The 12,773-nt window shown below is 43.7% G+C and overlaps 1 protein-coding gene across 1 annotated transcript in view; it reads right to left on the bottom strand.

Moving 5' to 3' along the window:
• fam189a1 (family with sequence similarity 189 member A1) overlaps positions 1-12,773 on the bottom strand; it is a 109,799-nt gene that overhangs the window by 48,167 nt on the left and 48,859 nt on the right. The window contains exon 2 of the mRNA XM_059530112.1: positions 12,122-12,178. Coding sequence (XP_059386095.1) covers positions 12,122-12,178 — 57 coding nt within the window. The remainder of the gene's footprint in view (positions 1-12,121; positions 12,179-12,773) is intronic.

The raw sequence follows: 12,773 nt of genomic DNA, 5'->3' as shown, positions 1-12,773 counted from the left end.
TGGTTTAATGTCTATATCTTTAATACTGTGGCGGGAGGAGCACAAGATAGACACAGTGGGTGTGGCGTCAGGCCTCGGAGAGGCTTTTATTAACAGAAAATTTAAATAAAACGGGATAAAAGTGGCCAAAGGGGAAGAGTGGAAGGTCCGGGGCGCGAGGGGTGGCGGCTTCCTCTAGCGGCCGCATCACTCTCGTTGGCCGCGGCACTGGCAGGGGATGGACGGCCTGGCATCCTGGCCCGACGGCCGTGTAAACGGGTGCGGTTCCCATCCGGATCACGGGTCCGGCAGCTCACGTCTCTGGTGGCACGGGAATCCCTCAACGCACCCTTCCTGGACCCACGAGGACACCAGTGTGCATGCACGGGGAAGAGGCCGGTCTCCCGAGGAGAGGCACGTTGGGTTTTTAAACAGCGGCGGTGATGAGGCTCCATTTCCTTCAGGTGTGCCCCATCACACGCCGCCAGCCCTGACTCGTCCAGCGCCCCTCCTCTCACACACCCACTCCAGTCGGGAGCCTGGTGAAGGGCGGCGATTTAGGACGGGGTGCCGGTGACAATCAGGGAGGAGGCAGCTGACTCATCACAATACCCTTTCAGATAATAATGCAGACTATAGGGCTGCACACATGAGAATGAATGTCAATCAATGTCCTTTCAAGTTCATTCATCCTGTTTTTCATTCAAGGTCATCTTTTCATTGGTGTGAGATATCTCTGACTAACTGCTGTCCTGCTGAGCCATACTGTGTCGAAGACGGTACAGTTTTTAAACCTTAGTCAATGTGAATACTGTGTTCTCCTGCTATTTTCATTTCTGCAATAAATTAATGTGGCTACTCACCTGCTCCCTCCCTCTCTGTCAGACACCTTTAAAAGCTGATTAATTCCCCCCTCTGCAGGAGGAAAGCCTCATCAATCGTTCTCTACCTTGACAGCGTTCAACTGTGCCATGCTTTCCCGTGTTATGGGACTGAATGGACAGAGCCCTATTGATAACTCAATCATCATCAATGGCCCATGTCAATGGAGACACTTGGCACCTCGAGGAAAGACTGTGGAATTCATCGGGTGATTGGCGATCCCCAGAGATCAAGTTCAATGACATTCCCTGAAGTCAAGAGAAAACACTCCAGATGGCACACTCGTCAGACCTGTACACTTCTTTGCTTTCAGTGCTGTAATAGGCTACAGCTGGGAGGGATTCCTCTGGATGTCAGCCATTCCTAATCCCTTTACAAGACCTGTCTATCAGGCCACTTCTACATTTCCTGGACTGCAAGATAGCATATGTGTGCAAAGTGTTTAGCTACATTAACAACAGAGGCAATTTAGTCAAATGCCCAGGCATTTTGAAGTAAAGCCTGGAATTTGAGGGTGATTTCCAAAGGATTCCGTGCATGCGCACAGTGTGTGTGAGAAAATCATTTGGGCAGATGAACAACAAACTACTCAAGTGTCCATTCCCTCGTAATGATGGAGTCTGTGGTCTGCTGCTAAACTACAATACTTCATCTCAGATATAAAATGCAGTGTTTACCTGAATCCCGCAGAGAGGCATCTCATGCTGTAACTCATCTCATTCTTTGATCTAGACTTGTGTACTACATCTAAGAGAGAGAGAGCCAGAAAGATAAAGGGGATCATACAGAGAAAGAGAGAAAAAGAGACTGATAGAGAGAGACACAGATAACGAAAGAGAGAAAGATAATCATCTAATGAGATCTTGATCTCTCCAGAGTGATAGTCCAGAGATGTGGAGAAATATGACATTATGTGACTACTATACAAATAATACAACAGAGGAAATAAGTTGAAATAAGCTAAAATATAAAGGGCATAATCATCAAGCTTAGAAGAACAAGTCAGGACAACAGCACAACATGCCACATCCAAACAGTAAAAATGGTAAAAACATCTCTAAAAAGGTTTAAAATAATAATGCATCACATCTGAGCAAAGTTAATATGTTGCTCCAACCCTTTGTAAACACTTCTTTGATTTCTAGAGGCAGACAAAAATGTTTAGTCTGAAACAGAGCAGTGCTGGCAATGTTGATGATACGGTGAAAAAATGCACACCGACTTATTCTTTTCGATACATCATTAATGACATGAAATTTGATAGGGATGTAACGATTCACTCAACTCACGATTCGATTCGATTCACGATTTTGATTTCTCAATTTGATTCAAGTTTTTTTTTTTTTTTTTTTTTTTACAAAATGAGATTTAAGACAAATTATAAATTAAAAGTGTCCTTTTATTATTGCTTGGACAAAATGCTGCACGTTTCTTTGTGAAATTGAAATATAACACTATAATAATATACTAATATAGAACTTGCATATTATTGCTCTTTTGTTGGTTTTGATTGCTTCTATTGTCCTCATTTGTAAGTTGCTTTGGATAAAAGTGTCTGTTAAACGACAACATTTTGTAAATATAAATAATGTAAATATAAATAAAAGAACTAAATAGAAATGTTAAAACAAGCTCCAAATCAAATAAATAACACAAATAAAATAAATATCTTCATATAAACAAAATAAGGATTTGTCTGTGCTCTTTCCATTTAAAATTAGAGGCAACCACTGCATTTTAATCATTATCCAAATGAAGATGCTGCACACATGCAACACGAGCAGTTTTTAATCTAAATTAGATTAAATTTGAAGCAAAAATAGAATGGTTTCACTTTAGTTTTGTGAAAATATATATATAAAAAATATCTGCATGAAACCGAAAAAGCAGACGAGCTGAACAAGACCCTGATTCACTCTCTGCCAGCAGGTGGCACTTTAAGTGTTTCCCTGGTTTCTGCTGTAAACAAAGCAGCTCTGCACTTATGATCTTTAATATCCATTATACAGAGGCAATATGGAAAGAAAAGATACCATCTCTCTTTTCTAAAGACGGTAAGTTCCCCACAGACATTCATATAAACTTATACCCCTAACTGAATCGCAATTTGTTTAGCATCTCAACCAATTTGTATCGTCACATATTTTAATCGATTTTCAACCAGCTCGCAGTTAATCGTTACTGTCAGGGCCAGCAGTCCAATCCCTTGCAAAAGTTAGTTACTCGTGCCGTAGAACGTTGTACCAGGGCAAATAAAAAAAACTCCACAGGACTCCAATGTCAAAAGATAACAAAAATGACCGTTTATTCAGGTCCCACAGTGAAATCTTCTTACAGGAGTAATAAAATAAATGTTTCCTAAACCAAAAATAATGCTGTCTGATGTTTCTAAGACAATGTAACGTCCATAGGCTACGGTAAGAAAACTATATCGCTCAGGTCCTAATTCACAGCTGGCTCCGAGCGTCCAAAGTTAGTTATGACGCTTCAACGGTCTTGCGGGAAACCAGCACAATTCTCTTAAAGGGGCGGTAGCCCTAAATTCAACCTAAACCTTGAGCTAAACAGAAAATGGTTTTCGTTGTTTCCAAATCACTAAACAGCATTTATAATTCAAATTATATCAATGATCGTTTTCTGAAAACCTCCTTAACATTACTAAGAAACATAACTGAGAAATAATAATATTTTAATAAAGTTATGTTTGACTACTATTAGCAATAAGCTATTAATGTAGTAATATAAACCTTATAAATTAAATATAAGGTTATTCCATATTCCAAATAATATGTACAGTGTTTTGGCTCCTATATTCCGGCCCCTAATTTTTCTTATTTCAGAAAAAATTACCTTAAAAAACAACAAGGAGTCAACAAACTTAAACTAATAACTAATAACTGTCGAGTGTCTCTGTAGCCGTCTTCAGCACCGCCTCATGCAGCTTCTTGGAGAAGACAGACCTTGGTAATGGGTCTATCTAATGTGGTTGTCTTCGTCTTGATGCGGACCCGGCGCACGAGCCCGTGCGCATCTGGAACCACCTCGATGATCTTACCAAGGACCCAGGAGTTGCGGGGCGCAGAATCATCGACGATCAAGACAATGTCCCCCTCAGCGAAGTTCCGGGAAGCACGAGTCCACTTCTGCCTTTCCTGTAACTGCGGGAGGTATTCTCTTGTCCATCGCTTCCAGAATATGTCGGCTATATACTGGACCTGTTTCCACCTCCTGCGGGCATAGACATCCTCCTTCATAAAGAGGCCTGGTGGCAGGGAAGGCTTTGATTGAAGAAGCAAGAGGTGATTGGGGGTAAGCGCTTCCAGGTCTGATGGGTCATTAGAGGCTTTGGTTATAGGTCGACTGTTGATGATGGCTTCTGCCTCACACAAGACAGTGTGCAGGCCTTCCTCATCCAGAGTCTGAAGCCTTACAATGCTACTGAGGATCTTCCTGACTGACCGAATCATCTGTTCCCAGATGCCACCATGGTGGGAACCAGTCGGGGGGTTGAAAATCCACTGGATGCCCCTCTGACGCAGACTGCTTTCAATCTTGGAGACATTCCATTCCTCCATAGCTCTCCTTAGCTCCTTCTCCGCACCCACAAAATTAGTCCCATTATCTGAACGGAGAGTTTTCACTTGGCCTCGTCTTGCTAGAAATCTGCGAAGAGCGTCAATGAATGAGTCCGTGTCCAACGATGATGCCACCTCCAGATGGACAGCACGAATAGCCAGGCAGGTGAAGATAACGCCCCACCTCTTTACTAAGCTTCTGCCCCGTTTGACTTCGAACGGACCGAAGTAGTCAACTCCAGTATAGGTGAAAGGGGGTTCATCTGGAAGTACCCTGTCCTGGGGCAAATCTGCCATCTGCTGTTGTCCAGCTGCACCATGCGAGCGTCGACATGTCACACATCTTGATAGGACTCTTCTTATAGCTGAGTGAGCACCAGGAACCCAATACTTCAGTCGCAACTTGGACAGTACATGGTTGCGACCACTGTGACCCACGCACTCATGTATATCTCTGAGTATAAGCTCCGTCACATGGAAGTCCTTAGGTAGGATGGCAGGGTGTTTCATCTCTTCAGGCATCGCTGATCTGCTGAGTCTTCCTCCTACTCTAAGGATCCCCTCCTGTAGTTTGGGTTTGAGCTTGTAGATTTGACTGCTCATCTTAACGTTTTCACCTTTCCGAAGTACAGAGATCTCCTCAGAGTACTTTCGCCGCTGACAGAAACGAATGATCTCAAGCTCCGCTTCCTTGAGGTTCTCCACAGTGAGGTTGGTCTTTGGAAGGCTTTCCTTGAAGATCTTCATCTTTTTCTGGACCTCAGACTGTGGAAGTGACGCATTCATCTCCTCCCTCTTACGACACAGAGTCAGCAGCGTGCTTTTCAGTTTGAGCATCCAGCTGACTGCCTTCTTCAGACGATTCCAGGAGGAGTAATACTCAAGGAACCGCTGCACTATGTCCAACTGCTCTTCGACTGCAGTAGTGTTGACCACGGCTTTCCTTACCTCTGGGTCCTCCGTGGTTAGGTCCCCATGGTTGTCTGGGTTCTGTGGCCATTCCTCCTCTGGCTTTGTGAGAAAGTCCGGCCCCTTTATCCATGACTCATTGCGCAGGAAAGATCTCACGTCAAGTCCTCTTGATGCAATGTCAGCAGGATTCTTGGCTGTATTTACATGTCGCCATTGTCTTACTTCTGACAGCTTCAAAATCATTTCCACTCGATTAGCAACGAAGGTGCGAAATCGGCTGGTTCTATTTCCGATGTATTTGAGCACCGTGGTGCTGTCTGACCAGAACACCGATTCTTCCAAGGGGAGTTCCATTTCTGACCTCAGGGCTTTGTCCATGCGCGCTGCCATGGTAGCTGCCGCTAGTTCCATGCGTGGGATGGTGAGGGGCTTGAGGGGTGCCACCCTGGCCTTTGCCATGACGAAGGCAACGTGAAGATTGTTTTCTTCGTTCTCCTGCAGCAAGTAGCTCACCGTTCCGTAGCCTTCTTGGCTAGCATCTGCAAAGTGATGCAGCTGATTGAATATTACCTTGCCAAAGTCCCTGGGCTTGAAGCATCTAGACACTCCAAAATCCTTCAACAAGTGAAGATCCTCCAACCAGCTGTTCCATTCTTTAGCGAGGTGCTCTGGAACGTCATCATCCCATCCCAGCTTGAGTCGGCAGAGCTCCTGGAGGATTAGCTTTGCTGTCAAGACCACTGGTGCTAGAATACCCAGCGGGTCATAGATAGAGCCAACTACGGAGAGAATGCCTCTTCTTGTGGGTGGCCTCTCTTGAATAATGATCCTAAATTTGAAGTTGTCGCTCTCAATACACCATCGGACCCCCAATGCTCGTTCGACAGGTAGCATATCCAAGTCAAGATTGAGGTCTCTTAGTTCTTCAGCTCTCTCCTCCACAGGAATTGCAGACAGCACGGCTCTGCTGTTGCTTACCCACTTCGTAAGGCGGAATCCTCCTGAATGAAGGATGGCCCTCAAGTCGCTGTACATAGATACTGCTTCCTCTTCTGAGCAGACAGACTTGAGGCAGTCATCAACATAGAAGTTGCGTAGTACTGTGTCAATACTTGCATTATTGTACTGACCTCTGCTGTCGTGTGCACACTTCTGTAGGGCAAACGTGGCACAACTCGGAGATGAAGTGGCACCGAATATATGCACCCTCATTCGGTACTCTGCGATGTCTTGTTTGATGTCACCAGAGGGCCACCAGAGAAACCGCAGAAGGTCAGCATCTTCAGCCGGAACCCGTACCTGGTGGAACATGGCTTCCACATCTGCCATGACAGCCACAACTTCTTGCCGAAACCTTGTGATGACACCAAGCAGAGTACTCGTCAGATCCGGCCCCTGTAGGAGCTGATCATTCAATGTGGTGCCTTGGAAGGACGCCCCACAATCGAACACCACTCGAATCTTCAGCTTTTTAGCATGATATACGCCATGATGTGGCAAGTACCACACCTTTCCATCGCTACGGCTGATCTCTTCATTGGGAACCTTGACAGCGTAATCCTTCACGATCCAGTCTTCCACAAACGCAGAGTATTCAGCATGGAACTGAGGATTCTTTGTGAACTTCTTCTTTAAGTTGAGAGCTCGCTGTTCAGCTACTTTCCTGTTGTTCGGCATCTTGAAAACTGTGTTCCTCAGTGGTAAACCGATGCTGTAGTGACCCTCTATAGGTTTTGCTGACTGCGAGACCATTTCCAGAAACTGGATGTCCTCCCTTGACATCTCTACACGGTCGTTTTGACACTCTGGAAAGTCGATCTTGAACTGTTGATGGTTCCACAGCTCATCTAGCGTAGCCACTGATATGCGATTGGAAGTGACCTGTATGAGTCCACTAGTCGTGTCATGGCTGTTGACTCCACGGAGAGGACCATTGACAATCCAGCCCAGTCGTGTTTTTACTGCGTATGGCCCATTTTCCACGCTAGGTACCACCTGCCACGGCTCCATGGCCTTGGGTACGTCAGTCCCAATGAGAAGATCTACCTCTGCCTGAATCTTTGGGATCTTCACTTGACTGAGATGAGGCCACTTGTCTACTTCCTCTTGCAGAGGGATGTTCTGTTCACGTGCCGGGATCACCCTCTGAGAATAGATGTTGGGCAGCTCCAGGAAGCTGTTGCCATCCATGCCGCTGACTTCCAGACCAGACACCACTTGGCTGCTCACCAGCCGCTCGCCTCCCATGGTCTTCAGCAGAATACTTGTTTTCCTCCCTGTGACCTTGAGTGAGGCCATTAACTTCTCTGTGCAGAAGGTGACATTGCTGCCTGGGTCGAGGAACGCATAAGTAGTCACAATCTTATTACCTTTCTTGGCCTTGACATGTACTGGAACGATCGCCAAAACACTATTAACATTGCCGGCCCCAGTAGCTTTGCAGGTCCTCATCTCTGCATTGATGCATCCAGTTACTACTGAACTGGATTCTCCATCTGCTCGTTCCACCTTGTACTTTGTGTTTTTGGACGTGTCAGTCAATGGCTCCTTCTGTCTTGCTTCATCAGTAGCATCCTTATTCTTCTTATGGAGAACTGTCGGGTGAGTAAGCTGACACACCTGGCAGGCCATCTTCTCATCGCAGGCCTTGCTCATGTGTCCTTGTTTCAGGCAACTGAAGCATAGTCCTTTACTCTTAAGAAAGTCGATCTTCTCCTTGTGAAGAGACCTTTTCATCCTTTTGCAGTGTTCCAAGGTATGCTGTTCTCCTTGGCAGAAGAGACAAGGGGTCGAGAAAGCACACAGTGATTCTCCCTTGGGCTTTAATTTTGTCTCTGTCGGATTCTTGACTGCTGTGACTGCAGTAGTGAAGCTTCTCTGAGCACCATTCGTTCTGGCTGATTTCTCAGTCTTGTGAGCCCTTACATGGCTCTTGTTTCCATCCGTAATGTCGCCGAAGAGTGGGTGGAGGGCTTCTTGCGCTTGCTGAATCACAAAGCCGACAAGGTCCCTGAACTTAGCGCTGCGTTGCTCCCTCTCTAGGAGAGCACATGCTTTGCTTCTCCACCTCTCCCTCAGCTTATATGGAAGCTTGGCAGCGATAGCTCGCATATTGGACACACTGTCAAGCTCTTGCATGTACTCTACATCCAACATTGTGTTGAGGCATCCTGTGAGGTAAAGGCCAAAGGAGTGAAGTGCTTCTCCGTCATCTGACTTGATTGTCGGCCAGGCCAGTGCTTTGTCAATGTATGCCATTGAAATCTTAAATCCATTACCAAAGTGCTCCTTCAAGAGCCTCTTGGCTTCACGATAGCCATTTTGCGGTTCCATGTGAAAACAACTCCGTATAAGCTCTCTCGGCTGCCCGTCCGTGTACTGCTCCATGTAGTACAGCCGGTCCCTGTCACTATCCGTCTTATCCTCTACTCCATGTTCAAAGGCCCTGATGAATAGCCTGTATTCCATAGGGTCCCCCTTGAATATTGGAATCTTCTGAGGTGGCAGGGTAGCGAGGTTCTGTTGTTTCATTAGGAGGTCAATAATGGATAATGGCGAAGATTCTGGTCGCAAAGTCTCCTGTTCCGTCCTCACATCACTAGTAGGGGCTCCATGGCTACCTCTGTGAGCAGGTTCTATTCTGACTTCTGCTTGGGGAGTAGTCGTAGCTTGCCTAGGAGCTTGTGGTACCGTGTGCTTTGCTTTCTCTATGTAAGAGTTCATACCATCTTGCTGGCTAACTCTAGACCAGGCTCTGATACCTTCAAACTCCTCTAGTACTCTGCACTTAGCATCGGAGGCGGCAAGTGCGATCTGCATTTGCAACTCCTCTCTCTCAGCTTTTATCTTAGCTTCCTGTTCATCTAGTAGTTGTTTTTGTTTTAGAGTGGAAGCTCGAGCTTGTAGCTCAGCTCTCTCTAATTCAGCCTTCAGACGGGCCGCTGATGCAGAGGATGCTTTGGAATGTACTGAGGATGGTGCTTTAGACCCTTTCCTTAACTTGCTCGAAGCAATAGACACTGATGCACTATCTTCAGGAGAAATCTCCTCATTTGTCTTTTTAGCCTCGGCTATGCGCTGATGCACTTCTTTTATCCATTTATCAGCCTTAGCAGCAAAGTTATTAAACATATCGGCCTTCGGCTTAAACCATCCTTCCTGATCTGCATTCATTTCTGATGTTTCATCCAGTAACACTTTGACTGATGTATTTAGTTCACAAAACTCTCCAAACAGTTTATTGAACTCTACTGATAACATCTTCTCTACAGCTGGCAGGTTACTGTCGTCACCTTCATCCATTAACTGAGTTATCTGATTAATTTTGCTGGTTAGCTGACCTAGCTTGTTTTTCCTTTTATTAATGGCATGGCGAACTTTTTCTTCATAAGCCTTGGCTGTAACTTTAACCTGTCTAGCTTCAGTAGGTTCAGGTTGGGGGGTTGAATCGCCTGCTTGGCTCATCTTGATGAATTTAAGTTACAGTGAGAACCCAAAAATCAATTTTCCTATTTGCCTGGTGAAAACGTTTCTCTATCACTCTCACAAGAGGCTGTCAGCACTTGCTACAAATAGCAGCTAAAGTTGCACCAACTTAGCTAATTAGCAACAAGCCTTTTTTAATTTTGACGTCTCCACTCAACAGAAAAGACACAAATAGCATCCACATTCTCTTTTCTTCAGTACTCACTGCCCACCAATCTGCTTATTTTCCTTCATCACAGAGCTCCAGCAGTTCGTGAATTTTGAATCCTTTTTCCTCATAGAGCACAGTTTTCTTACTATGTCAGGGCCAGCAGTCCAATCCCTTGCAAAAGTTAGTTACTCGTGCCGTAGAACGTTGTACCAGGGCAAATAAAAAAAACTCCACAGGACTCCAATGTCAAAAGATAACAAAAATGACCGTTTATTCAGGTCCCACAGTGAAATCTTCTTACAGGAGTAATAAAATAAATGTTTCCTAAACCAAAAATAATGCTGCCTGATGTTTCTAAGACAATGTAACGTCAATAGGCTACGGTAAGAAAACTATATCGCTCAGGTCCTAATTCACAGCTGGCTCCGAGCGTCCAAAGTTAGTTATGACGCTTCAACGGTCTTGCGGGAAACCAGCACAATTCTCTTAAAGGGGCGGTAGCCCTAAATTCAACCTAAACCTTGAGCTAAACAGAAAATGGTTTTCGTTGTTTCCAAATCACTAAACAGCATTTATAATTCAAATTATATCAATGATCGTTTTCTGAAAACCTCCTTAACATTACTAAGAAACATAACTGAGAAATAATAATATTTTAATAAAGTTATGTTTGACTACTATTAGCAATAAGCTATTAATGTAGTAATATAAACCTTATAAATTAAATATAAGGTTATTCCATATTCCAAATAATATGTACAGTGTTTTGGCTCCTATAGTTACATCCCTAACATTTGCGATCTACAATAGAACAGAAGATTTTCAGTGAATGACTTAAAATAGAAATACAGCGAACAAGTCATATGGACCACTGTTATGGTGTTTTTTGTTTGTTTGTTTTTTTGTAGCTTGACACCCCCTGGTCACAATTTACTTTCACTGAAAGGAAAATCATTTCTAATGACATGAGGGTGAGAAAAATATTATTTTCGGCTGAACTATCTTTTTAACATACAGAGCTGTGTCCGCCATTGCGTGAACCGCTGAGAGCATTGTCTGTGTGTGTATGCATTTGTCTAACGTGTGTGATTTTGTGTGAGGGTATGGATTTAACAACATCCCACCCATTTTGCAATCTGTAAACTTGTACGTTCTCTGTTAATGCTCCCTCCGGAGCCAGCCAATCCTACAGAACAAGAGGCATGAAAAATTCAGCCAGCGTGCCCAATCCCTGCTGCAATTATGCATGAGCAGAACGGCTGGCTGAACAGAGCAAAACCCAATGCATATACTTTACATCCTATTCCCATTCCACTGACTGCCAGGCTGGATCTGTGCATGCTCAGCTCAGACGTTCACACTGTCTACAGAGCACTACATGACAGGCAATCAGAAGCCCTCCAGCTCCTTCCTGATAGTGCTCACTGTGATAATTCCTTAGCATCACACAACACAACCGAACAAATCTGCTGCAAAATTCAGACAGGGCAGAGGGCAAAGACAAAAATGAGCCTATATACAGTAAGTCAAAAATACATATGCATGTCACGTATTGGTAATGTTATATCGCAAATGAAAGAAACAAATCGCTAAAGACCTCAAAGGATAAAATTTAACATAGAAATGGGTTGCTAAACATTGTAATTTAAGAATGAACTGTGGATGGATATTTGATTCGGTATTCTGTGGTCGGTATTTGATTGCACATGTTGATTTCCTCTATTTTTACATTCAGATTGCCTTTGCTATCATCTAATGCTGAGTTAAGGTTTAATATACAGTAGCTTTAAAAACACTAATAATTTACCAACACTGTTACATCTAATCTTTAGCTAATCTCAAAAATATTATTATTTCTTCATACTGTAAAAAACTTTTCAGGTTTTTAGCAGTTTATTAATTTATTTAGACAAACTAGTTTTAATAAATATTAAAATGATTTCTAAAGGATCATGTGACACTGCAGACCCATGACAGGAATAAATCGCATTGTACCAGAATTGTTTTTATTGTTCCAAGAATTATCTATTAATTATCTATTAAAAATCCTGTATGAATTGAATAAATATGATGAATATTAGAGGGGACGTGGGCACATAAGTGAAAAAACACCAATTAATATAGTATACTTTCTTACCACCAAAGAAAGGGGCCTTTTCCATGACACCACTCCGATCAGTCCAGACAAAAGCACCTGAAACAGAAAGAAAACTGCTTTTTAGACTAAAGAACAGAGCTGTATGTCTCACTGCGCCAGTTCAATGCCAACAACACTGCCAAACAAAATCACATCTCAAGTATTACAGGAGACAGAAAAGAACTGAGCTCCATCACAGGTGAATTTATCAATATTTAATGTGCAAGGAATAATGCGGTCATAAGGATGGCAAGGGGAATTCTGCTGATATAGAGATATTAAAAAATATTTGCGATAACACTTTTATATTCTCTGCAGTATTTGTTCTTTCTTTCTGTTCTGTCTTTTTCTCCTTCACCCTTCATTAAGCAGCAGCGGCACTCCACTCCGAGGCAGTCTCTCTCTCTCATGCTCCTTCACCCTTTAACCTCACAAGTCCAGCAGGCCTCTCTCCCTCATTCACACTTTTTACCCATGGGACCTCAACGCTTTGCTACAATCTCAGTGCCATCTCGCATAAACCAACAGGAGCAGAGCATTAAATGCAATATGCAGCTGGAATGAAATGTTAGCAATGAAGCAGATGCTGTCAGCAGTTTAGAATGTAAATTCAGGTTATGAATAATGCTCCAGATGGAATTAAAACGCTTAG

Source organism: Carassius carassius, chromosome 3 (genome assembly GCF_963082965.1).
Source record: "Carassius carassius chromosome 3, fCarCar2.1, whole genome shotgun sequence".
In the NCBI taxonomy this organism is placed as follows: domain Eukaryota; kingdom Metazoa; phylum Chordata; class Actinopteri; order Cypriniformes; family Cyprinidae; genus Carassius; species Carassius carassius.
This window is presented reverse-complemented; position numbering and strand designations above follow the sequence as displayed.